The sequence below is a fragment of the Excalfactoria chinensis genome, chromosome 2 (genome assembly GCF_039878825.1).
Source record: "Excalfactoria chinensis isolate bCotChi1 chromosome 2, bCotChi1.hap2, whole genome shotgun sequence".
NCBI lineage: Eukaryota > Metazoa > Chordata > Aves > Galliformes > Phasianidae > Excalfactoria > Excalfactoria chinensis.
In genome coordinates, this window is record NC_092826.1 from 48005586 (window position 1) to 48033339 (window position 27754).

The window sequence follows — 27754 nt, forward strand, 5'->3', positions numbered from 1 at the left end:
AGACTCTTGGTAAAGCCAAGTGATCCAGTTACTTTCCTGAAAATCAATTTATGTCAGTATGTTTTGTGTTCCTGCTTTTGACACCAAGTTGTAGTCTAAATGAAACACTATTTATTATATTGTAAAGGATAATTGAGTCTAGCAATTATTCATTTTAGCATTTTCAATTTTCCTTTAATGTTTTCATGTAATCTGGTTCATTATGATAATGTTTCATAATATTTCTGAAGATTTTTGTCTCATTAAATGCTACTGAAGTATATTTATTTGGTTATGTGAAGCAGGCTTTGAAAATAACAAAAAAGATCTGCAGTATTTCAGAAATTACATTAATATGATTCATGCTTGCAGACAATGAAGGGAAATTTAATGGACTTGAGACTTAAGATCATATTTTAGTCAAACAAACTAGACTACAGTCAGGCACAATAAATATAAGTCAGTTTAAAAACTAATTTTTTAATTAAATGTTAACCATACAGAGCCATTAGTCAGTGGTATGGCATACCTACAACAAGCCTGTTTCCTGCATAGCTGTTTTCTTGGTTACCTAGATACATGGCTTAGCTTAAGGCCGCCTGCTTGTACAGAGCAATTTGCTTTTAATATAAAGGGGTAGAAGTAAAAAGCTATTGAAGTGAAACACATTAATGATGAGTGACGGGCAGAAACTTTAAAGCGCATTTGTGTTAAAGCCCTGCTGCAGCTATCATTGCTGCGGTCAGCCTTGAGCTCCTCACTGCAGCGTGTTGGCACGAGAACAGGGCACTGGTGGTGTGCCAGTAAAGGCCGCTGCTCAGCAGCATTTCAACAACCCCTACATAAAGGAAACAGTTGAAAGGGGCATTTAAAAAAGTAAAGAAGTCAGTGGAATATGTGTAACATCCTAGGAGTGGGGAAGGAAAGGGGCAGGCAGTGAGTGTGTCACATATAACCATGTCTTACTTTCTGGTCTATGTGTAGGCTGACAGTCTAGTGGACACATTGCAGGGGCTGGCTGCTACCCACTTCATTCGCCTCTCCTGAGTCAAGAGTCTGTCCTTCTGCATGGGGAAACACAGACTGTGTGCTCTCTCCCTTGAGTCTTTGAGCAGCCTTGGACTCCTGGCATCTCCCCTGATCACTGCGGGACTCAGCCCAGTGTGATGCTTCTTTGTCCTTCCACCACTGCACCCAGGAGGAGGAAGAAAAGAGCAGCATCTTTAGATGCTGGCTTGAGTTTTACCTAGCTAGCAGCCCTAAAAGCTGCCATGGGAATGATTTATGGTGTCAGAGCAGTGGAACAGAATGCCCAGAGAGGTTATGGAATCTCTTCTCTGGAGATAATCAAAATCTGCCTGGATGCTTTTCTGTGTGTCCTGCTGCAGGGGTCCTGCTTTAACAGGAGATTGGACTCACTGATCTGCAGAGGTCCTTTCCAGCCGATGCTATTCTGTGGACAGGGGACACAGAGGGATCTGCTCTCTCACAGATGGTGTCTTGAGTTGGAGCTGGCGTTCAGACTTAGAAGCAGTGGGAGAGGGGAGCTTTGTGAGGGTGTCAGGGTATATCGTACATTCTTAACATGGGGAGAGTTGGAACTGCCCTACTGGCATAGCAGTTCTCAGAGAGGAGAGATGTCCCCATGGGCAGCATGGAGAAAGCAACTTGTGTCATGAGGGCTACGTGCCTTAAATTATTGCAGAAAGGGACAAAGAGATCTAAATGCATGACTTTTATTCCCTAGTTTTCTTTTGAGTTGTGTAAATCTGGGCATTTCTGCTTTCATGTCCAAATTTCAACCCAGAAACTTGAAAGGTAAGGGAACATTGTGAAAGAAGAAAAGGGCAGAGTATTTGTTATATTTTCGTTTCATTTTTCTTTATCCTACAGTATCTTTAAAATACATGTAAATATACATTCCCCTGTGACAGCATTGAAAACAGTCATCCTTCTTGCTGTCTCAGAATGATTCAGATTTCCCGCTGCTCATTTCAGTTTTAATATGTAACACCTAGATTAAAATCTGGGCTTGATAAAAATTTTCAGGAGTTTAAGTCAGCCTTTTCTGGACTCTTTTTGACTTAATCGCTCTTACCAAGCCTTAATGTTTTTATGGACCACTAGACACTCTTAGAAAACCCCATACAATTCACTCACTGAATATGGTTCTGCATGGCTCATTGACTCTGCCTCATTTGGGAGCTACAGGTCTGCTGAGAAATGCCTAAATACTGTTCAAAAAGTAGTTTCAGGGCTGAGTTTTGCTGAATTAATTAGCGCTTGCTTCTGGGGGCAAGAGTTCATTCAGATACTCTACTAAATATGAGCAGTATATTTTTGTGCCAATATAATTTTACAGCTTGCGGCTTCTGAATTGCTGTCTTAAGGTACTGTATTCTATTGACAAAGTAGTTCTTACTAAATCAGCTCCAGGTTTTCTGAATCAGATATATCTGAAAATTGTATCCTTAAAGACAATGATATTTCAATTAACATTTTTTAAAGAGGGTGTGAGACGTCAGGCCCTTGCAATAGCTGTAAATTATGACTACAGAAGGCATCATGCAGAAATATTATGCAAGTACCTTCTCAATTTTTAATCCCGTTGAAGTCAAGTTAAATAAGTGCCTTTCTGAATAGTTCTTAAGCACATCTCTAAGCTTTTTGGTTAATTAGAGTCTTCTGCCTTTCTTTTTTGAAAAAAAGCATCAACCTCATTGTTCTCTACAGTGACAGTCAAGTTCCTGGGATTATAAATGATGAGAACTGGAGCACTTATTTCAGTGAAGAATCAGGCCCAAGCAAATGTTTTTAATGCATCTCCAGCTCATTGGAATGAGAAAAAAGGGATATCAAGCAGTATCCCCCACTGGGACTGCACACAGAAAAAAAAGAGACCCCTACCCTAATGATACATATTTTTCTGAGATAAGTACGTATGTTATTTTCATTATGCATTCTGGTTAAACAATTTCAGAATGTTTTCTACTGTATTTAAGGTGGATTCAAGTTGATACTAATAAGGACATAGAAAATAGCTGCAGTGGTATGAAACTTAAAAGTGGGACTTGGGAAAAGTCTCTTTAAAAGAACAAGAAGTGAAATTCCCACATTATCAGTATTCAGATGGTTTGGAATGTCTGTTTCCATAGGGAAGGAAAGTATTGTATAAATAAGCACAGATAAAGTGGCAACCTGCACAGCATTCATTGTTTGTGATGTAGTCTGTGACGTAATCTGTTCTAGATAAGAGCCTTTAAAAATAGATTCTACTGTAATGGTTAACATGTCCAGAATAAAATAGCCAAGAGAAAATCTTTTTTGTTCATGGAATGCCATAACTTTGTTCGGCTTTTTTTATGAAAAAGGTTTTATATTAGAGATTTCAAGTTTGTGGAATTAAATTGAAAATTATATTCTTTAGTTAAAATCATCCAATCTTAAATTGTTATTCTTTTTTATAAGATTGCTTACTTGCTGAAATGCTTTCGTGTAAGTCTGTAACCCTGCCGTATCTACCGTCTACCAACATAGACCTTTGGTATCATATGCCCCGTTAATTTTACTTGCTTTAGAATTTGTAAGTCACAGAGGGAAGAAGGAATCAGAACACTTAAGGTACATCCTTTTTGTCTCTATCATCGTTAAGTTTAATGGGATCACTAGAGGAGAAAGCCTAAGACAAATGCAGCTTTATCTATCAATTTTCAGAAAATAACATGAGCTGCTTCTGCAGGAAAGCATTAAAACAACAAAAAAAGGCAGACATCCAGGAATGGAGATGTAATGGGTATCTGATTTCTGTACTGGGCAAGTCCAACTATTGTTATATTTCAAGCTGTGACGTATTCACATGCATACATGGATCCTGATAGAAAAGATTTAATTCAGTTAAAAATAAAAATAATAAAAAAAAACAACGAGATTTTGAAACTTGGTAGGGTTTTTGTTTTTGTTGTCACTGTATGATTTACAAGCCCTAATTGCATATCCTATTATAGCATTGTTAAAGCTTTTTATATTGTTATAAAATAGGTTTGACTGTGCACGCTGATTGCTGTGAGACAATAAAAGGTAAATAGTTGATGTGTATAGCTGAAAAAGTGCGGTACGTTTTCCATTAAAGCATAATCTCTCTTGTAGTCACTATAGGGCAGGCAATCCCCTTTGTGCTGATGCATAGCCTCTTAGGGCTTCCTGGTGGGGACTGAGGCTCAAGGTTCTGAGCTGTGACACTCAGCCAAACATGGGCCCTCATATGCTGAACGTTTTCCTCCACAAGCCCTAGCAAAGGTCTCAGCAATGCTTCCTTGGGGGGAAATGCTGTAAATGCTAATCTAAAATCATTTGTAGGTTAGCAGGGGAGAAAGCCCACCCTCTGTGTTTTGTAGCATAATTAAGTGATGCAGAAAAGCAAACAAAAAATAGAAGTACCTTTTAGAGAAGCATCTCTAGTTGTACTTAGACCTGTGAACTACCAATTGCTGGGCAGTATTTTTTACATGGAAATAGAATAATTGATCCTGTATATGGTCCGTGCTAACAGAGCTTTCAGAAGAATGTACAAATGAGAAAAAGATGGTTGCTTCAATCCAAAAGAAAAGGTTAAACACTGCATTGTAGTCTATTCCTCTTTTTTATTCTACCCTGGTCTTTGATGGATAAGATAGATTTCTTGTGAGTTACCTTTGTGGAATCTCGTAAAACTAGGAGTAAATTACTGCACTAAGGGAATGGCCCGTGAGGCTAATATGCTCCTAAAATTACTGATATGTCAAACAAGATTTCAGAAGGCTCTTTATAGTGGTGGGATTTCGTGCTGTGGGCAACATCAGTGTTTTGTTTTCTGTATTACACGTCTGTGACAAACTGTCAGGCATTTGGTGCCTCTGGAAGTGGAAATGAAAAGATGGATGGTATTTGCATGCACTGTTACTGCAGAATCTAAACCAGGGCAATGCCTTGGTAGTAGTTTCACACACCTGACAGTGTTATGGTGACAATTTGCCTTCATCAGTAGTTGGGAAATTGGCAATCGAGCAGGTGGCATTACTTTTTCCAGTGAATATTTTGTGCAGAAAGTACAATGATAGTCAGTTTTTAACTGAAAAGTAACTTATTGCTGAGGTAATCTAGAATTTTGCAGAGTATGCATGGTTATGATCGTTAGTCAAACATTAACCCAGCAACCTATAGCTGAAACAAAATTGAATTTCTCTTAAAACTGCCAAGCTCACTGTCTCTGGGCCTTGAGAAGCTTTTTATATTAACCTCAGTATTTAACAAACCTTTCAACCTGTCTCTGGGAAGGGAGAAGCGTACCAATAGCACTTAACCCTCTTCTTGGAGATGTCCCTTTTCAGTAAGGTCAACATGCAGTGTCAACCCATGTTCTCCCGCACCCTGCTATTATTTTTACTTCCCTAAAGCTTTTACCTGAAGAGAAAGTTGTTTATCCTGGGAGCTCACCTTACACATGTTAAAACTGATGTCAGTTTTTCTCCTGGGTATTACTACATGAATGCTGAATTGCATAGTTGAATGGTTTACAAAAATAGACTAATATTGTTGTACTGTAACAGAGAACGTACTTAAAAAAGGAGACTTCCTGGGCTATAGCATTAATTGTTGACATGTGATATTTAGCTTAAGAGATGTTTATATTCAGTGACAAAAGAAGCTGTCTTCTCCTTTGAATACCAAATTATAATAAAATCTGATAGGTAAAGGAATCATGGGAAACGTGACTTGATATTTTTGCTTGCTACCCTCACTGCAGGTGTGACCTCTAATGTGGAGGCTGAGGGCAGGGTTGTAGTTGGGTTTGGGAGGAACCAACATAAAATAAAGTAAAATAAAGTGATGAAGGGATAAAAGAGGCTTACCAAGGGTGAACTGCTGATCACCTGATATTCTTTTGTGACCATGCCTGGTGCTGCACTGCACTCTGCCCTGTGGCTTTAGTAAATCCTCTTTTTAACCATTTTATATGTGTGTGTTGCATGTTCTGTCTTGAGTGTGTTGGGAATACTCGTCTACTATCCAGGGGGCAGGGTAAACCTTTTGAGTCCCAACAGCTGGTGTGGGATGGTAAACACTGAGGGCTTTTGCGTCTGGAGCCAGCACCTGTGGGCCAGGGAGTACAAGCCATTAGCAGACTTCAGTCTCTGTTACCTGGAGGGGAGGATCAGGATGGGGTCTGTGCTGTTTGCTTGAATGCCATATGTGTTTACAATAGTGCTGGTGAAAGCACTGTTTTTTTTGTCTCCATTCATCCATGAGTCCAGCTCTGCACATGTGTTCCAGCTACTCCATCCTATTTTCTTGCAAGCAAAAGGAACTTGTAAAAAGCTTACCTGCACATTTTGTCATTCTGTGTGTGACAAACAAGATAGTGGTTTAAGGTATCTTCTAAAACTATTTTTTGTTTGCATGTTATATGATATGAAGTTCTAACATTGGCAACTACATGTTTGTTTTTTTTGTTAGTTGCAGTCCTTTGAGGGGAAGATTTCTTCTTTGAGAATACCTGGCCATGGGTGATGCTTTTTCAGGGAAGAATAGGGCAGGCAATGATAGATGTGCTGACTGGAGAGCTTGCACTTGCAGAGGTTTCTTAGAATAATGGGGAACAGGCACAAAGACAGGCCAGAGATGATGAAAAGAGGAGATTTTTCTGTTGACCCAAGGGAGAACAAGTAGAGCTATTCAAAGTTGCTGGTGTGAAAAGCAGGTCTGAAGGAAAGGGCCCTTGTTGCAAAGACACGGTTGGGCAGAAAAGATGCTTGTTTTCAAATGTCTGTATTTTATCTCTTTCACCTGAAGAATCTAGGTTTTCAAACAGAAGAAAGCTTGTTCAAGTTTATCTTATAATAAAACAGCTTCTTCAATGCCTGTTTGGTATTTTTGGTGCATTTGCTTTAAAGAAGAGGTGCAGACAGGTCTGCATCAAAGCTCTAGCATGTCTGAGATCCAATCATAGCATAAAAGTTGAAGATGTTATAGCTGGTAAAAAAAAAAAAACAACAAAACATTAGGCCAGCTTTAAAAAAAATAATCCAATGTCTTATCTTTTATAAATCAGTTTAGTGCTTTTACAATTTCTAGCATGGTTTTTGCTGCTTACCGAAGCTGTTGCTGTGGCTGGTAGAGCTATCAGACCTTATCATATTAGGCCAAACATGAGATGAGGGACCCCACGGAAATTAAAACAAACAAAGATGTTGTCTCATGCCAAATTTGCCAACTGCAGTGCACAGTTCCTTAAAAACAAACAAACAAAAAGCACTCCCAGGCAGTGTAAACAGTGACAAGTTAGCTGCCAGAGTGTTTCTTGAGCGACTGTGGCTTGTGTGCAGAGTAGCTTGACTGCTTTGAGACTTTACCCTTGCTACACTTCCATACTAAAAGGGGGTTACATTATAGTTACATTTGCCTTGTGTTCAGGAAAATCAAGTTGTTTCCTTTTTAAAAAATAAAATAAAATCAGGTTGTTTTCACGAGTGGAGTTGGAGTTCGAATGATATCTTTTTTTTCTGTCTTTGTTTTATACAAAGCCCACAGTAACTTTCATTCCAAATCAACAGTCTATTGTTGACATAAAGAAAAGGGGGACAGCATTGAAAGGGACCAGGACACGCTTGAAAAGTAGGCATGTGAGAATCTAATGAGGTTTTACAAGGCCAAGAGCAAGGTGTTGCTCTTGGGTTGAGGCAGTCCCAGATATGGGACTGGGAGAAGAACTCAGTGAGTGTAGCCCTGTTGAGAAGGACTGGGGGTTCTGGTGGATAAAGAGTTTGACGTGATGATTGACCAGTGTGCACTTGCAGCAAAGAAAACTAACTGTATCCTGATCTGCATCAAAAGAGGAGTGGCTAGCACAAAGAGAGAGGGAGGTGATTTTCCTGCTCTGCTCTGCCTTTGTGAGGTCTCGTCTTGGAGTCTTGTTTCCAGGTCTAGGGCCCCCAGCACAGGGGGGTGTGGAGTAGTTGGAGTGGGTTCAGAGGGGGGCCGCAAAGATGATCAAAGGGCTTTAGCATCCCTCCTTTGAAGAATGGTTGAGGGAGTTGGATTTATTTACACTGGAGAAGAGGAGGCTCAGGGTAGACCTCATTGTACATGAAGGGAACTTCAAGTGTTTAAGGTCACCTCTGTGATTCTCACAGTGCTCTACACCATCAGTGTTGAAGTTGGAGTAGCATCTGCAAATCACATTTAAAACTCTGAGCTTTTCTTTTTATTCCCAGCGATACTCTGCATGATATTGTTAGTTCAAATATGTTTTCTTCTGTATTCTTCCTTTAAGTACACATAACAGTTCATAAGAGAGAGACTCATCGTTTTCTGCTTATCATCCATCCAGTTATAGGACAGCATTGTTGACTTCTACTTTTTTGCAGTGGAAATTAGAGGAAATACTTTACAATCACAGAATTGTAGGGGTTGGAAGGGACCTCCAGAGATCATCGAGTCCAACCCCCCTGCCAAAGCAGGTTCTTTACACCACGTCACACAGGTAGGCGTCCAGGCGAGTCTTGAATATCTCCAGAGAAGGAGACTCCACCACCTCCCTGGGCAGCCTGTTCCAGTGCTCCGTCACCCTCACCGTAAAGAAGTTCTTGCGCACATTCGTGTGGAACTTCCTATGCTGAAGTTTCAGCCCATTTCCCCTAGTCCTGTCCCCACGCACTACTGAAAACAGACCAGCCTCACCACTATGGCTCCCATACTTCAGGTATTTATAAACCTGGATCAAGTCCCCTCTCAGCCTTCTTTTCTCAAGGCTAAACAGACCCAGTTCCCTAAGTCTCTCCTCATAGGGGAGATGGTCCAGGCCCTTCACCATCTTTGTGGCCCTCCGCTGGACTCTTTCCAAGAGATCCCTGTCTTTTTTGTACTGGGGAGCCCAGAACTGGACACAGTATTCCAGATGAGGCCTCACCAGGGCAGAGTAGAGGGGGAGGATCACCTCCCTTGACCTGCTGGCCACGCTCTTTTTAATGCACCCCAGTATGCCATTGGCCTTTTTGGCTACAAGGGCACACTGCTGGCTCATGGCCAACCTGTCGTCCACCAGGACGCCCAGGTCCCTCTCAGCAGAGCTCCTTTCCAGCAGGTCTTCCCCCAACCTGTACTGGTGTATGCAATTATTTCTACCGAGATGCAAGACTCTACACTTGCTTATGTTAAACCTCATCCGGTTTCTTACTGCCCAGCTCTCCAGCCTGTCCAGGTCTCTCTGAATGGCCGCACAGCCTTCAGGCATGTCAGCCAATCCTCCCATCTTCGTGTCATCAGCAAACTTTCTGAGGGTGGTCACTATCCCCTCATCAAGGTTGTTGATGAAGATATTGAACAAGACCGGACCCAGCGCAGACCCCTGGGGGGCGCCGCTAGTTACAGGCCTCCAGCTGGACACTGCACCACCAACGACAACCCTCTGCACTCTGCCAGTCAGCCAGTTCTCGACCCACTTCACTGTCTACTCATCTATCCTATACTTCCTCAGTTTTGTTATAAGGAAGTCACGAGGGATGGTATCAAAAACCTTTCTGAAATCAAGGTAGACTACATCTACCGCTCTACCCCCATCCACCCAGATGCGTGATTTGTTTTAGTTTGGATGTCTATATTTGAAGAATTATCTTTGTCCTTTTTGTGTTGGTATGCGTACATAAAAAAAGTGTTGGGAGTATCTACTGTGGCAACCTCATATGGGATAACACCTTACACTTTCATCTTGGAAGTACACAGTCCCCTGTAGTAAAGGCTGTCTCGCTTCAAGCTTGACGGTAGAAATTACTCCAGTACATTTTCATGGTATTTGATATGAAGGAACCTATGGAAGGATCACTACTGGTCTATGATTCTGGTTAATAGAAATTGATTATTTTGAATGTCCGCAGAGTACTCAATCAACCTGAACTGGCCTTTTCCAGTCCCAAGGAGAGGCTTCTGGATATCTTTGCATTTTAACCAGACTGGGTCTTGATCTGTCTATCCTGGATTTGTTTTCCTTTCTGTCATTAATTTTTCTTTGATTTGTTTTCCCTAATACCTCCCTCACTTTACTTCCTTTTCTTCACCTCTAAATTTCATATTTTTGTTTTCAAGCTAACTCTCCACCAAGGAATATTTTTATTTGTGCTAATTAGTACACAGTGTACTCCAACGTATAGATTAATTGCCTTTTCTTACTTTGCTTGCTTTTTATTTTTTAATAACAATGATTGGATCAGAAATTGAATCTGAAACTTCAGATAGGTCTGTCTGAATTTGTCCATAAGTAGTTGTTTTCTCTGTCAGCTTCTGAACTTTGTATGGACTTTCTATGTGTTACTTTCTTTTTATGAAAAGGTAATGTTAGTCATATAAAAAACAGCTTTCCAAATGTACATGTAATGTTTGAAAATGTAGAAAAGTCATGAAGGAAACAGAACAAAGACTATAGGACAAACAGTGGAATTCATTAAATATTGAAAAAGGTTGGAAAAACAAACAGTGATCTTCAGAAAGCAGATCTTTTAGGCATTACTGGCTATTGGAAAAGTGACCGCAGAAATACGTGATTCAGAAATATGTGCTTTCATGTTTGTATGTGATGAATTTAGAACCAAATAATGGAAGATGTGTCTATGCAGAGTAGATGAGGAAAAAGATAGAAAAAGTTGAATATGGTGAAAGAATTATCAGTCCTATTAGGCTTATGGTTCTGCTGAAACAAAAATGTTACGGGTAGAAGTAGATGATTCACTTTTCTGATAGTGTACAGGATTTATGCTGTGAAGCTGTGTAACACTTTTTTAAGAGTTTTAGGAGTTTAAAATTTGGAAGAAATACCTTAAAAGTTAGGTTGATCATTTTTGTTGTTAGGCTTGATAATAATTAAAATCACACAAAGTCCAGCATGGGACAATGCTCAAGAGATGGTTTACAATTCATCTGAAAAATTTAGATAAATAACAGAATTGGTGGTTATTAGTTGAGGCAGCAAAAGTAAGATTTTCAGCGAGCGTGCTCCGGTGCCCCTCATTTTGCCAGTTCAAATGAAGCTTCACTGATTTTTATGTGCAGTTCCCTACAGCGTGGCACCTGTAGGTGCTGTATCTGAGTAGAAGTTGCTGGTTCTTATAAGCTGTTATCCATGCTTTGAGAGCCTTCTCAAATTACATCAACTTCATAATTTTCAAATATTACCTGAAAATGAATTTTCCTTTATCTGAAAACGTAGTAAATAGTGGGAAAGAATACTGGAGACAAAGTATCTTCTGTTTACTGTCTTTGAAAATTAAGAGTCCAAGGCTGTCAGTCTTCAGATTTCAGGTTTTCCACTTTCTGCAGTGCTCTGGAGAGGGTCCATGGAGATAACAGGTATATTGCCTTTGCCCTGTCTGAAGTTGGGACCCACAGTGTTTGAGCTTTGCAATTCACCTACACATGCCCCAAAACTCCATTGTCTTTGACAGTCATCTTTGGCTTTGGAAACTCACAGTAGAAACGATGCCATGATAGCCACCTGTAGTGAGTTGATAGTAGTGAGGCACTTAGGGAATGCTGTTTACATCTACATAATCAGTGCAATTTTGATAATAGGTATTTTAAATACTTTCTGAACTTATGGAGGTAGGTTTCTGCACCTGAGGGGTGTAAGGTGATACACAGAATATCTAGTCTTAATAGCAGAATTTCCACTTCATTTAGCACAGTTTTCAAACACTGAGAGCCAAAATCATCAAGCACTGATGTTTACGTAAGTCAAACACCAGTATGTTTTTACTTATGCTTATTATTATATCAGTGAAATCCCGGTTACTGGGTAGGTTATGTCTGTTGTCACAGTCAGAAAGGAAGACTAATCATTTGTGTTCAACCATGCATAGGACTTGTGAAAAATCAACAAAGTAACTTTCTTTGCTCACGAGTCAGATTTTCTTCACGCATGAAAAATGATACCGCATTCAATTCCATTGCATTTGTCATTCCGAGTATAAAAAGCATCTCTTAACAAGGTGGTGTGACATAGCGAAAACTTATAGAAATGACTGGAAAATCTCTCTTGTGCCATTTCCATCATTTTCTGTAGAAGTGTATATTGCTTTTCCAGTTGTCAGAATATTTTTTTAAACACACACTGGGATCTTTTTGCTGTTCTTGTGTCATTCTATCTTTTGGGCAGCTTTTTGTGTACAAAACCCTAATAAGATCTGTCATGATGCTATTTATTGCTGGATAGCTGGTAGAATAAATACCATAGGATTTTCATTTTTCTTTATGCTTGCCTCACAGGAAATTTTCATTGATGTTAGTAGTGAGAATTACTGGGATATTCAGTTGCCCATTTACTTGGGATCAAATCTAGTCTGCACTGTCTCTTTCCAGTGTTTTATCTTCATAGAATTAGTGTTTCAGTGAATTTGCTGAACAACCACAATGAGGAATTCCAAACAACAGCAGTAATTGTAGCAAATCCACCAGTTCCTTGATTTAAACCCTCTGGGTAAAATGATGAAATATGGATGACTTAGAAACTTTGTGACTTTTAATGCGTGTGGATTGAAGAAGCCTGAATTTAATGAATTTTGAACCCTAATAGCCACCTTAGGTTTTGGTTGTTTGATTTAAGTCTGTAGTTTTGAAATATTAATTTGCATGTAGTGCCTAAAGATGGTGTTAAACACTGCACCCATGTAAATCCCATTTAAACTTTTTGACTGAGAAAAGTCGTGTTTAAACATGATAGTGCTACTAGGGAAGTACATTTATTTAAAAGGAATATATTTATTGTAGTATGTGCATTTGCAGTGTCTTCTTTGGAGTACTGAATTAATCTTAATTTTGTGTTGTCTTGTTGGAATCCAAGTCTAGTTCCTGTTCCCTTGTGGGCAACTGTTACCTGGTAGGTACAGCAGTGAATGCCTGCATGTATTTCTTGCAGTGTGTTTGTCAGATGCCCAAAAGTGAGATAAGCATTCTGGGGCGCCTATCCATTATCTTGCAAATATGTCAGTTTTTTTCCTTTCATGGATGAGAACTCTTTTTCTTGCCTTCTTTTTAATTTTTCTTTTCCTTCCAGTCCAAATTAGGTGTTTATTTGTGAACTGAGTTTATCCACATGCTTTAGATGTTTATATCCTTCTGGCATAGCATTACTTTAGCAATCAGTTTAATGGATGGCAATAGTAAAACCTGTAAGAGAAAATTTTGACATGATTTAACATTAAAAACAAGTTGATTTGGAAAAAAAAAAAAAAAAAAAAAAAAAAAAAAAAAAAAGATTGTAAGAAAGATTTTAATGCATTCAATTTCAATTCACTTTTTCTTTCCTTTACACGTACTGTGTGGTTTCAAGTAAGATTCACCCACTAGTCTTTGATGATGATGCCTTTTCTTTTTAATGCCTAATAATTTGTTTTTCTTTCTTGTGAGGAAATCCATACATAAAAGTAGGTGTAGAAACAGGCTCAAATTTTAATATGTTGTGCATTATTTTTCACTTGATTTTACAGAGTTTGCTCTTGCTTTCACCTAATGTATGGAAATACGTGCTGCTTTGACCTTTGAAAGTTGATCTTTATCAGAGTTCACATGAAGGGAAAAAGAGGTGCTACCCAAACAAAAATAGCTTAAATTCTTTAATGAGGTGGTAAGCTTTCAAGGATAAGGGCCAATAAAGGGTTAAGCACCAAGTAAGGGCTTTCACGACCACTTATTATTCATTATCCTTCTGATTGACTTTATCCAAACCCCTAGAATTTTTGTGGCTTCCTCTGAAATTTAAATTTACCCACAAGCTTCTGGCTGGGTGCACTCAAGTCTTCCCGTGCCCAGGCTTCACATCCCATTGGCCACTGTAAGAGGCCTAAGCACTGATCAGAAGGTCTGTGTTAGCTACTTCAGATGGGCAGAATGCATTCTTGTACCTTGAGGAGTGCATGTAATTTCAGAGATGGGTAATGTTGAAGGTATTGTATCTACAGTTAGTTTTTCTTCACTGGCTAGCTTGAAATGTCTATGCATTGAATGCACTGACATCAGATATCTGAAAGTGCAGGCACTTGGGATTTTCATTCTGATGCAGGGAAACTCCTGCACTTGATGCAGGAAGGCTTTTCTGTTGCTCTCTGTTCTGAAGCCAGGATCTTACAGTTGAGTGTTCCTGTATCTATCTTCAACATGCATGGTTTCTTCAGAAATAGGATTACCTAAATGCTGTCTAGAGGCTATATTTAGGCTTAGGACAGATGTTACTATGTTTGAAACAGTACACAACTGCAGATTACTTAGCTCTATTTTTAGCATGTCATTAGGTGACCAAATGTCTTAGTTTACAGCTTTGATCAGTGTTTCTGTGAATGAGTGTCCTGCTACAGGTGAGCTGGAACAAAAGAAACTTCAGCTTCTGAAATTGGTGGTTGGTGAGACCTTTGTGAGTGGGAAGTGTCCAAAAAAACCTCCTGGTGGAGTTTGATGGTGTTCTCATACATTACAGAGCTCAAACAATTAAAAGAGTATCTTCAGATTATCGTCTCCTTCTCTTTATCTCATGGACTAGGAAGAGTTTGCCAAATACTTTATAGAAGAACAAATCCTAAGTGATGGAAGGAGTATTGGTTTATTTCCTGCCTTTTAAGGCATGAAAAGACCCATAAGACTAAGTAGCATTTAATTGCTTCCTTTTTGTACTCAGATAATAATTTTGTGGATTTTATTTGAAACTCTTGGTTGTCTTTTAGACGTTGGGAAATGTCTTATTAGTAATAGAGCAGGAATATCTCTTGTTCTAGCTGGGTGTTGATTTATTCTTCACCTTTCAGCATCCTAGTTAATTATTGAGCAACAGGATCTAAAAGTCCAGCACAGCAGGATTTTATACTTTGATCAGCTCAAAACCATAAACATCTTAGGAACCACTGTACTAAAAAGAAGTATTGGAAAGATTGAAGTGTGCTAATTTGTTTAGTTTCCTCTGCATACATAAAAATAAGGAAAGAATTCCTGTCTTAGTATATTATTGCAGAAATTAATTCCATGCTCTCTACACTGAAGTATTTGAAGATGTTTGTATTACAAGTTAAAAACACAGAGGGAATGCTACATGAAAGACGTGCACTGGTTTGACAGACTGAAATGGGGAAAGAGCACATGTGCAAATTCAGAAGTGATAAATAGCATTCTTTACTGTGCCCTGAACACTAGATCAGGAACAAGGATGCCACTCTGGCTGCTTCACTTGGAATACTGAGGAGGGTCTTGTCTCATCATTGGTTCCTCCAACATTTTAGACAACTGAAACACAGCAAAAAATAAAATGTGGCAGATGTATGTACATACTGTAGATTCAAGAATGGTGTAATCAGAAATTCCTATAAACCAGTCCTTGCATAGGAAAGCACTCTGACATTCTTTCTGCTAAATTAAAAATAAAACTCAAGTTGTTAGCAGTGTGAGAAAAGCCAGTATTAGGAACACTAGAAAATGAAATGAATTTTAAGTGTGGTATGAGGTTTTAATTGGAGAGACACGTATAGTGACATTGACTTACATTACTAATGCATAGGCATTCATCCCAGTATGCTATTTTACCTTTTGGGTGGTAAAACGTTCAGATTCCTTTGTATCACATTTCATTTCAGTTTTTGTAAACTTGGGTAACTCAATTATTTGACTTGATTGAAAATTAATTAGAAGTTATACTTGATAAATAATTTAGGGTAGCTGCAAAGTGTATTACTGAATGATTAAATTTAAGATATGGGTATGGTCTGAAGTTCTCAAGACACTTGCACTTCTTTTCCAGAAATGACATAGAATTTCACATCTGGAGTTGGGGGATGGGGTACCTCTCCTATGAAGAAAGTTTGAGGGAACGGGGCTTGTTTTGTGTCCTTCCAGTACTTGAAGGAAATATGTAAACAGGAGGGGGAACAGCTGTTTACAAGGGTGGACAGTGATAGGACTAGGGGGAATGGTTTTAAACTGAGACTGGGGAGGGTCATTTTAGATATTAGGAGGATTTTTTTCACACAGAGGGTGGTGATACTCTGGAACAGGTTGCCCAAGGAGGCTGTGGATGCCCCATCCCTGGAGGCATTCAAGGCCAGGCTGGATGTGGCTCTGAGCAGCCTGGTCTGGTGGTTGGCAACGCTGCATGCAGCACTGGGGTTGAAACTGGATGATCTTTGTAGTCCTTTTCAACCCAGACCATTCTATGATTATATGATCTGATTGAAATTCCAGAGTATCCATTCCCATCAAATTGAAAAAGACAAAAGTTGTTTTTTAGAAACTGTGAAATGTTTCTGTTTCTATCAAAATAGGCAGTGATGCATGTATAGCATGCATCTCGAACATATCTGTAATTTTCTTTTGGCTTTTATGAAAAATGCAGGGTTTGAAATAGCTTTTTACTGATATCTTAATTGTGTTCTGTTGATAAATTCTCATTTGAAAGTAGTTATGTTGGATTTTACTTCCTTCTATGGTATCACAGTGTATGTATTAGTTATCTCTTTTGGCTTTGAATTTGTTCAACACAGAAATATGAATGTCTTGCATATCGTTTTACTTTTCTAATTGCACATCTGTTGTGTAAATTGATTATTTTGAAGGTGTGCCTCAATTATACACATTAGCAGGCACTAAAAAAGAGCTCATAAATTGACTAATGTTCATGTGAGGATTGTTTGAGTGTAACTTTATGTAGACTGTGCCTTTACTTTTCTTCTTGCTGTTGAAATGGATAATATTGTAATGTTACTCCTCCTCCTGCTACTCTCCTTTTCTGTAGAGCTTAGAATTTGCTGGGAGTGTTCTTCTTTTCTAAGTTCCTGAAGTTAGGAGACAATCAAGTGACCTTCATAGAAGGAACTGGGGTTTTGTAGTCTGGGGAAGTGGAGGCTGAATGGAGACGTTATTGCTCTCTTCCATTACCTGAAAGGTGCTTACAGGGAGGGCATGGCTGGTCTCTTCTCCCTGGTGATAGGAGATGGGATGAGGGGAAATAGCCTCAAGTTGCACCAGGGTAAGCTTAGGTCGGATATTAGGAAACACTTCCTTACAGAAAGGGTTGTTAAGCACTGAAATAGGCTCCCCAGGGAGGTGCTTGAATCACCATCCCTGGATGTGTTTAAAAACTGTTTGAATGTGATGCTCAGGGACATGATTTAGCAGGGTTGTTAAAGTTAGGGTAGCATGGTTAGGTCGGGGTTGGACTCGATGTTCTTTAAGGTCTTTTCCAACCTGAACAATTCGATGATTCTATGACCACACTTAATCAGTAAAAGCAGTAGTTACTGATAAGCTGACGTGAGCCTAAGGAATTGGGAACATTTTAAACTGCATCCATACTAGATACAGCATCCCAATATCTGTTCCCAGATCTTTCCTTGATTTCAGTGGGACTAAGCATACAGATGTGCTTGAACAGTTTCCACCTATGACTGATTCTCTTCTAATATCTGTAGATTTAGTACAGTGCTGTGTTTTCTTTTTTTGTTGGTTTTCTTTCTTTCTGTGTGTGAAAAATAAGGATTCTGGTACTTAATAGCTTTGTAAATAATCTAAGGATTCTTGAAAGCAATTTGAGATTAAATACAGTTTATAATGATATTAGTAGAAGCAAGTTAAAATAATTGCTTTTTAATGATGCCTTGATTATGGATTACCATAACAGGAAAAGGAAGGTAAAATAATGAGAAATTGAAATAATGACTTTGTTTTTGCAGGTTCTTTCATGTTGGTGAATACATCTGGGAGATACGCAGGACAGAAAGCTCACCTCCTGATGCCGCATCTAAAAGAAAATGATACACATTGTATTGATTTCCACTATTACATTTCAAGCAAGAGTGGATCTAGCCCTGGCACTTTGAATGTGTATGTAAAAGTTAATGATGGACCTATCGGTAACCCAGTGTGGAACACATCTACTACTGGTACTTGGAACAGAGCAGAACTGGCAATTAGCACCTTCTGGCCCAATTTTTATCAGGTATGTCTCATTTTTTTAATGAAATTGTGTTTCTTGTAGTCAGCACCTGGCTCTAAATTATCATTTTGAATTTAAAATCAAAATATGTTTCAATATGTTTTATTGATCTTTATTTTGATTACATTTTTGTGTGTAGGTGATGCATTTATACATGCATATAGCTATGTTTAAATGTTTACATATATTTATAGAAATGTGTGTTCATAAACACGCACACACTTCATATGTATGTATGTATGGCAGATGTGAGCCCAGAGTTATGAACTAAATGAATATTGTGGACAGTTTACATGGATGGTCCATAGACTAGAGGAATAATGAGTGTGTGAGTACATATATCAATAAGCAAGATAAGTGATGGTAATTAGTTAGGATGTGTAGAAATTGTGGGATGGTGGTGTAAATGGTATGAAATAAGGCAAGAATATTGTCTTAATTTCAGCTGGGACTTAATTCTTCAGTGCCTATTAAGATGCTGTGTTTTGGTGCTAAGACAAAAACAATATTGATAACACACCAGTGCTTATAGCTGCTGCTCAGCAATGTTGTACAGAACCAAAGCCATTCACAGTGAAGGACCCAAGGAGCTGGGAACAGAATCAGGACAGCTGAATTAAACTGGCCACAGGGATGATATTACGTACCATATGACATCATGCAGGAATTTTGAAGGGGATGGGAGTTCATCTCACTCTCTTCTACTTCTCAGGCACTAGCTGGGTGTTGGTCTGGGGTGGTTAGCAGTTGTTTGTGTATCATTTGTTATATACATTCATATATATCTATATACTTGTCATAATTATTATCTACTTCCTTTTCTCTACTTTGATAAATAGTTTTATCTCAACCTAGGAGTTCTACTTTGTTTTTTTCTTTTTGATTCTCTCCCCCAACACACTGGGAAGGAGAAGGAGTGTGCAATCAATCATGTGGTGCTTAGCCACCTGCCAGCTTGAATCACAACAAATGTGGAGGAAGTAATCACATTGAAACAATCAAGAATTTCTTCTATTGATTCCAGTCGATCACTTTAATTTCTCAATAATAAATTCAGTAATTCTTTCAGTTCATTAAGGATGCTGGAATTGAATGTCAATAGATTTTACTGCATTAGAGTCTTTAGGTTTGATTTAGATGATGAATACTTGTTGACCAGTGCAGTCATAAATAGAACGACAGCTACCAAAGGAATGTGCTTCTGATTATGTCTTAAAGATTTAGTGCCAGTTTCTTAAAAGTGTTGCTTTTCTGTATTTAAGTTTACAGATTATATAGTTATTTACTATCTCGTACAGCAGTTCAACAGTTTTTCTTGTTCCTATGAAAACAAAGTCTACATCTACATGAACAAGTAATGTGCCATAAAGGAAGGAGACCAATGGAAGGAGTTTTTACTTGCACTGTGCTTGGTTCCCCTGGGCCGACATTTTTCACTAACCATTTGAAGCTTTCATGAGGAAGGCGATCTCAAAGATGGGGATTCTTTAATTGCAGGCATCTCTAGGAAATGTGGTGTTGTCCTTCCACAGTGTATTCTATGTGTGTTTTATGCAGAGAGTGACAGCATTTTGATTCCTACATCAATATCCTGACCACTTCTATCACATGTGGTAGAGCCTTGTTTTTGTTTCTGCATGTGCCAGGAGTGACCAGGTGTTAATTCTTGAAGGAGATCTGGGGTAAGCTTAAGAACATCTCAGCAAGCTTCATGGGAAGAATTCATGGTGTGGATCACCTCAATTGGCCATTGATTTAGTGGAGGATACTGGCACCTCTTCCAGAAGAGCAGAACAGCCACACTCCTCCTCGCAGTGGCAGCGGCCCTTCTGGCTGCCGGGGCACACTGCTGACACACGTTTAACTTGCTGTCAGCCATAACCCTCACATCCCTTTCCAAAGGACAGCTCTCCAGCCTCTCATCCCCAGTCTGTACATATATCTAGGGTTTCCCTGTCCCAGGTTCGGAGTGCTCTTCTGCACTATTTTAATCTGTTTGCAGGCTTTTTCTTCTTCATGGAGTCTATTCTGGGGATAGGCAAGAGAAGAAGAAGCTGGGAGAGGGGACAGAGGAAGCAGAGGACCCACCTGAGAGGTGTCCTGCAACAGTTTTGTTTTGTGAGCTCTTACTCTTTCAAATAAAAAAATCCTAGCTCTTCTGTCACAAACTCTTGTCTTTTTCCTATAAAATCCAAAAGCTCCAGAACTTTCTCTCAGGCTTTATCAGAAGCTGGGTGACATAACTGAACAAATGAGAAGTCTTCTGATAATATTGTTTAAGGAATGATAAGGGCCTTTTTAACTTTTCACACATGAAGGCTGGTGGTTTCCTGAAAGTAGTGTTCAGGAAAAGTCTTTGCTTTACCAGATGAATGGAGAAAGCAATGCAGTGGTCTGATTTGCTCTATTGTGTTTTAAGTTGCATATTCAAGTAGGCATCTGCATATCTGTGAATGCACTATAATTCCATTCCATTAATAGGGTACCCTACAAGGTACTAGCTGCAGATGAAACCAAGATTCACTACAGACAAACTGTATGATAACATTCCACAGCTGTGATATTTATATAACCCGGGATGCGTGAAAACAGTGGTGTTAGTCTGTTTTGCTACTGATTCGTGAAGAATGTAGGCAAAATAACTCCCACTAATGGTAGCTGAGTAGAAATTAAATCCTGTAGTGTGGAGTGAATTTTAATCCAGTGTCTAAAGATTTATTTCTTTAAACCACGTATTAACACACATGCAAAGCATTCAAAAGATTTAATGGTTAAGTGTTTTATTAGTGTAACACCAGTTATCCAAGCTGCCTAATACCTTTCATGTTGAGTTTCCATTTAGAAGTGACTCTTTAGGAGTACAGTTTCTGAACATTTCTCTCAGTATACACTTTTCTTTTTACTAATAATTATTTGTGTAGGTCTCACCCCATATGAATGCTATGCAACATATATAAATCACTATGATAACCTGCATGTAACAACACTAATTGTAGTCTAATTACTGCATATTTAAACTTAAATTGTGAAGTATTCTGTTGATTAAGACACATTTAATTCCATAATTAATGGTCTTCCAAGTGCTACTGTTATCATCTGTCTTTGACTTTAGGATATGTCTACACTACATTCTAGCTACTGATTACAGTATAGTTGCAGTAACACAGGTTTACGGTGCCAAAACACCTTCTGAGGGTCAGAGATAATCAGCACAGCTTGTTCTTTTCTGCTGTGGCTCCTGGTCCCTGAGTTACTTGTTTCAAAGTAACTTAGGTTTTTTCTGCATTATTTTTGTGCATTACAGTTTACCATTCCATTGGAGATGACCTGCAAACAAAACAAGGTTCTGCATGACTACTTTCTCCCTCCTCTGTATTTGAACAGAATGTACACAGAAAAAAAGGAAAAAAAAAAAAAAAAAAAAAAAAAAAAAAAAAAAAAAAAAAGAAAAGAAAATGAGAGAATTAAATATTATGTAGATATCTGTGAGAAGCAGTAAGCTTGTTTTTAGGTCTTGGAGACCAGCGTCAGTAGGTTGAGAGGCTTCTAAATTGATGCTTTAAAAGAGATAAGTGAGATAAAAGTGAATGCTGAGAACACTGTTTCTCTAATGAGGACAGGAGATGTTATCATTTTTGTCTCATTTTTATTCTTTTGTTTTTTAATGTTGATTTTTTTTCCCCCAGGTTACATAATGGTTCTCAGACAAGTTTGTAGTATTTGTAATCTATTTTACATTTGTTATAATGTTTCCAGTTTTAAAACTTTACAGCATGGGAAATGCTACTGCTGAGTAGGGTCTGATGAGAAGCTTTTGTTTCCAATTTCTAACCCTGCAAGCAAGCAATTTGGCACAGCACTGTTACAAGTTACATACTACCCCCTTGTCACTTTTTATATTTTGAATTATTTCCTTTGTAATCTGCTCGGGGTCAGTCATGGCTGCTCTGAGCTGAAACAAATCTTGATTTTAAAAATAAAACACAACAAATACTGCAGTTTTTTAAATCCAGAATTGGAACTGAAAAGGATTAAAAATAATTACTACTGGAGTGTGCTACTCTGTTTGCTTGTGCACCTTCTTTAAATATAATTTTCTTGGAAGCTGGCATGAATAGAGGTAAGCACCTGGTATTAATTCTTGATTTTTTTTCTCAGTGAAGACACAATGGAGTTGCAGGGTATCACTTCACATTAAGATGAGATTTACCCTTTACCAGTCTGACACTTTCCCCTGTAAATTGGGAGTTTAGGGAATAAGAAACAGTAGATCCAACTTGCTTTTTCAAATCTGGATTTAAACTTTCATTTCCTTCAGAACCTGTTTTATACAGGCTGTACTTGGAGTTTGGTTCATGCAGTGTACTTCAGCCTCCAGCTAGGACAATTAAGTGGAACTCTTTTGAGCAGTGAAGGTTGTGCTCAGATTCTCATTTGTTGTGTGCTCTACATTAAACTGCATGCTTATGGTTCCTGAACTGCACTTTGAACTCAAACTTGGAAGTGCACATTGCTTTTTGAATGGCTACTGGTCAAAAATCTTCTTCACTGAGTTGTGTGATTTAGGAATGCATTTATTTTGAGAAAGATGTGTGAGGGTAGGCCACATATCTAAATTGAAAAAAACCCAGTAATATATAAATGTCCAAGAGTAAGCAGATGTGTTCTTGTTTACATTTAAACAAAGGTCCAGTGTTTTCTCCCATCCCTTGTTCCTAAACCAAGAAAGATGTGTCTTCAACAGGGAAATATTTAACCACATCTGATTTAAAAACAAAGCAAGAAGAACATGATGTAAACCTGGTAGATTGGAGCTCAGTTTTCACTGCTGTTCACCTTGTAGAGGTTTCTTTGGACTCTCAGTTTGGCAGCACAACCTAGGTGTTGTTTAATGTGCTGAAGTGCTCATTTGAGTGTTAGACAGTAGTTGTGTAGGAATGATAGATGGAGACCGCACACAGCATGCAATAAATTCCTAACCTATGAGGCTTAACCATGTTCTAGGTGTGGCAGTGCTGCTAAGAGCCCGAGTAAATAAGCTCTGACAGGTTTTTGTGGATTCTGGGAAGGACAAAGTCAGAAATGTCCCTTAATGCGGCTTTGAAGAATCAGTAAGAATAGGGGCAGTCCTAGGACAGGACCCAAAGGGGAGAAGTGCTCAGTTTGCAGGGGTTTAAGATGTTGCCACTTCCCAGCACCTTTGTGTAACCACTGGTGTTTGATATGACCAAGGAAAGGAGCAGCTGGGGGTAAAACACAGCAGACAGTGAAGAGAAGGCAGAGAATGTTGTTGGCAGGGTGGGATGTGTGCTGGAGGAGTCTTGGCCTAGTTCATGGGGAGCAAAAAAGCAGTCTGATAGGAAACTTTCTCAGTGCTCCTATTTTCCGTCTTTTTTTTTTTTTTTTTTTTTTTTTTTTTTTTAAGTGCTATTTTTAAGTCATGTGAAGTAGAAAGTATTTACGTTAGGTACAACCCACCTTTCAACTAAAAGCATTGTGATTTTTCAACAACAAAGGCAGGAATTTACAGAGCAAGGTTGTGTGGCAACAAAAACTATTTATTCCTATTGTTCAGGGGAGCTGAGAAGTTATCGCGAGCCACACATTTTCAGCAGTAAGCATTTATGTTGGTGAGCAGCCCCCCCTTCCTTTGTTCGTGCACAGAAAGGGGAAGCGGCAGGATCGAGAAGCTAATTTTGCCCTTCATTGAAGCAGGGAGGCTCTGGGACATGCAGCATTAGGCCACTTCCCTGCTTCCTGCTTGGCAGACCTGGGAGGCCAGGCAGCTCCCAGGCCAGCATCAGCCCAGCTCTTCCTGAGCAGCTGAATGTAGTGTTTTAACCAGTTGTTTCCTGCCTGATAAGGTGATGGAATAATAAGACTAAGAAATCAAAGGACTGCCCAGCCTGCTGTTGCTTGGATGTCGCCTTTGTTTTGACTGGAGTCTGTCGTATTGCCCGCAGGTGTTGTGGCAGCTGGGAGGAAATGCAAAGTTTGGCTTCTGAAGTAGAAATGTGAAATTCTACAAAACACACAGCTTTTCAAGTATGAAATGTTAGAGAAAGCTTGGTGTGAAGTAAGATGTGAAGTTTTATTTCTAAGAGAGATAATTAGGGAAACTGATCCAGATCTGTGAATTGTCATATAATCATTTAGGATGGAAAAGACCTCTAAGATCATCAAATCCTGACAGCCCTGTCAGCTTTTTAGAGGAAAAATGAGTTACCAGAGATGTTTCTAGGTCCAATCCTGAGCATTCCCATGCAGTGTGCAGTAAACTTACAGGGTGTTTGCAGACATCTGTAGAATCAAATGTGTTTTTTTAATGTAAGCGGGAACATGCTTGCTTGAGCAGATACTATGGTTCATAATCTTATTTATATTAATAGAACTGTACTGGATTTGGATACAGAATTTGATAGTATTTCATAGCCTATGAACAGACCGTAAATTCTCTTACTGTACTTTCAGTGTGTTTCACGTTCTTGAATATATGAAGGGAAAGGCACATCAGTGATGTCTGTTTGGCTGTAGTATATCACTGCTGGCTATAGCGTCCTTTTCTATTTACTAATAAATGTGTCTTTTCTGTCAAAAAAGACTAAAATATGTGGTCAGGTAAGTTGATGTCAGCTTGACTATTGCATATAATGGACACCTGATTAAACTGACTATATTTCAACTTGTAGAACTTTTCTTTGGAACTTGCTTTCCTAAGTGACAACATTTGTAATTTAGTAGCACATCCAGTTGGCAGTTTCTGGATGCATTGCTTGGCTTATTTGTGACAATGGTATTTTTGGTATATTGTCTAGAGATACTGCAGAATATTTTAGATCACTCATTGAATCTTTCTCTCTTGCTGTAAGTATATGCTAATTTAGTTATTTCAAGGTTGTATTTTCTGCTAGTAAGCTGATAGAACTGGTTTATGGTCAGGGTCTGTAGTTATCTGTGAGTATATAGTGATAAGAAAGTATTTGAAAGCTATTGGAAAATCTGTGGCTGAACTCCCCAGTTATTTTGATTGAGATCGATTTCAATCAAAATAGCACTTAGAGTTAGAATCACAGAATTATAGGGGTTGGAAGGGACCTCTAGAGATCATCGAGTCCAACCCCCCTGCCAAAGCAGGCTCCCTACACCACGTTGCACAGGTAGGCGTCCAGGCGGGTCTTGAATATCTCCAGAGAAGGAGACTCCACCACCTCCCTGGGCAGCCTGTTCCAGTGCTCCGTCACCCTCACTGTAAAGAAGTTCTTGCGCACATTCGTGCGGAACTTCCTATGCTGGAGTTTCAGCCCGTTGCCCCTAGTCCTGTCCCCACGCACTACTGAAAAGAGACCAGCCTCGCCACTATAGCTCCCACACCTCAGGTATTTATAAACCTGGATCAAGTCCCCTCTCAGCCTTCTTTTCTCAAGGCTAAACAGACCCAGTTCCCTAAGTCTCTCCTCGTAGGGGAGATGGTCCAGGCCCTTCACCATCTTTGTGGCCCTCCGCTGGACTCTTTCCAAGAGATCCCTGTCTTTTTTGTACTGGGGAGCCCAGAACTGGACACAGTATTCCAGATGAGGCCTCACCAGGGCAGAGAAGAGGGGGAGGATCACCTCCCTCGACCTGCTGGCCATGCTCTTTTTAATGCACCCCAGTATGCCATTGGCCTTTTTGGCTACAAGGGCACACTGCTGGCTCATGGCCAACCTGTCGTCCACCAGGACGCCCAGGTCCCTCTCAGCAGAGCTCCTCTCCAGCAGGTCTTCCCCCAACCTGTACTGGTGTATGCAATTATTTCTACCGAGATGCAAGACTCTACACTTGCTTATGTTAAACCTCATCCGGTTTCTTACTGCCCAGCTCTCCAGCCTGTCCAGGTCTCTCTGAATGGCCGCACAGCCTTCAGGCGTGTCAGCCAATCCTCCCAGCTTCGTGTCATCAGCAAACTTGCTGAGGGTGGCCACTATCCCCTCATCAAGGTCGTTGATGAAGATGTTGAACAAGACTGGACCCAGCACAGACCCCTGGGGGACACCACTAGTCACAGGCCTCCAGCCAGACACCGCACCGCCAACGACAACCCTCTGCACTCTGCCAGTCAGCCAATTCTCGATCCACTTCACCGTCCACTCATCTATCCCATACTTCCTCAGCTTTGTTATAAGGATGTCATGGGGGACCGTATCAAAAGCCTTACTGAAATCAAGGTAGACTACATCTACCGCTCTCCCCCCGTCCACCCAGCTAGTGACATCTTCATAAAAGGCCACCAGGTTGGTCGAGCACGACCTCCCCTTGGTGAACCCATGCTGAGTACTCCTGATAACCTCCTTTTCTCCCAGTTGTCTGGAGATGGCATCCAGCACAAGCTGTTCCATCACCTTCCCTGGGACAGAGGTGAGGCTGACTGGCCTATAATTACCCGGGTCATCCTTCTTGCCCTTTTTGAAGACTGGGGTGACATTGGCCATCCTCCAGTCTTCAGGCACCTCCCCAGTTCTCCAAGACCTTTGAAAAATTACAGAGAGCGGCTTAGCAATAACCTCCGCCAGCTCTCTCAGCACCCGCGGGTGCACCCCATCAGGTCCCATGGATTTATGGACATTAATGTTTCCTAAGCACTCACGGACCACCTCTTCCCTGACTAAAGGGAAATCTCCCATTCCCCAGATTCTCTCATCAACCACCGGGGACTGGGATTCCTGGGGGAGAGCCCTTTCACTAAAGACAGAGGCAAAGAAGGCGTTCAGTATTTCCGCCTTCTCAGCATCCCCCGTTACCAGAACACCCCCCTCACTTAGTATGGGGCCCACATTCTCCCTAGCCTTCCTTTTGCTGTTAATGTACTTAAAAAACCCTTTTTTATTATCCTTTATCTCCTTAGCTAGATTCAGCTCCAGGTGGGCTTTAGCCTTCCTGGTCGCATCTCGGCAGTCCCTGACTACATTCTTATATTGTTCCCAAGTGGCCAGACCCTTTTTCCACATATCGTGTACTTTCTTCTTTCTGCGGAGCTTGCACATGAGTTCCTTACTCATCCACGCAGGTCTCCTGGCACCTTTTCCTGACTTCTTAGTTACAGGGACGCACCGATCCTGAGCCTGGAAGAGGAGCCGTTTGAATGCTAGCCAGCTCTCACAGGCCCCCTTGCCTTCTAGCACCCTGGCCCACGGGATGGCCCCAAGTAAGTCCCGGAGGAGATCAAAGTTGGCTCTCCTGAAGTCCAGGGTAGCAATCCTACTTTTTGTTTTGCTTCCTCCGCTCAGGATCTCGAACTCCACCATCTCATGGTCGCTACAACCCAAGTTACCCCCGACTTTTACTTCCTTAACGAGTCCTTCCTTGTTGGTGAGAATAAGGTCCAGCAGCACCCCGCCCCGCGTCGGTACCTCGACCATCTGCATTAGAAAGTTATCTTCAATACACTGCAAGAATTGTCTGGACCGCGCATGCTTGGCCATATTGGTCGTCCAGCAAATATCTGGATAATTGAAATCCCCCAAAAGTACCAACGCCCGGGAGCGTGATGCTACTTCCAGTTGGCTACGGAAGGCCTCATCAACCTCCTCTTCCTGATCAGGAGGCCTGTAGTACACACCCACTACAGTGTCCCCCTTACCAGCCTGGCCCTTGATTCTCACCCACAAGCTCTCGACTGCTACATCACTCTCCCCCAGGTGGAGTTCAATACATTCTAGCTGCTCTCTCACATAAAGAGCAACTCCACCACCCCGCCTTGCTAGCCGATCTTTCCTAAAAAGGACATAGCCCTCCATGACAACATTCCAG

General features: G+C 40.2%; 1 protein-coding gene across 10 annotated transcripts in view; it reads left to right on the forward strand.

The window, feature by feature from the left end:
• Positions 1–27754, forward strand: part of PTPRM (protein tyrosine phosphatase receptor type M) — a 454976-nt gene that overhangs the window by 127711 nt on the left and 299511 nt on the right. For all 10 annotated transcript variants that reach the window (XM_072327944.1, XM_072327945.1, XM_072327947.1 and 7 more), the window contains exon 3: positions 17706–17971. In XM_072327944.1, coding sequence (XP_072184045.1) covers positions 17706–17971 — 266 coding nt within the window. The remainder of the gene's footprint in view (positions 1–17705; positions 17972–27754) is intronic.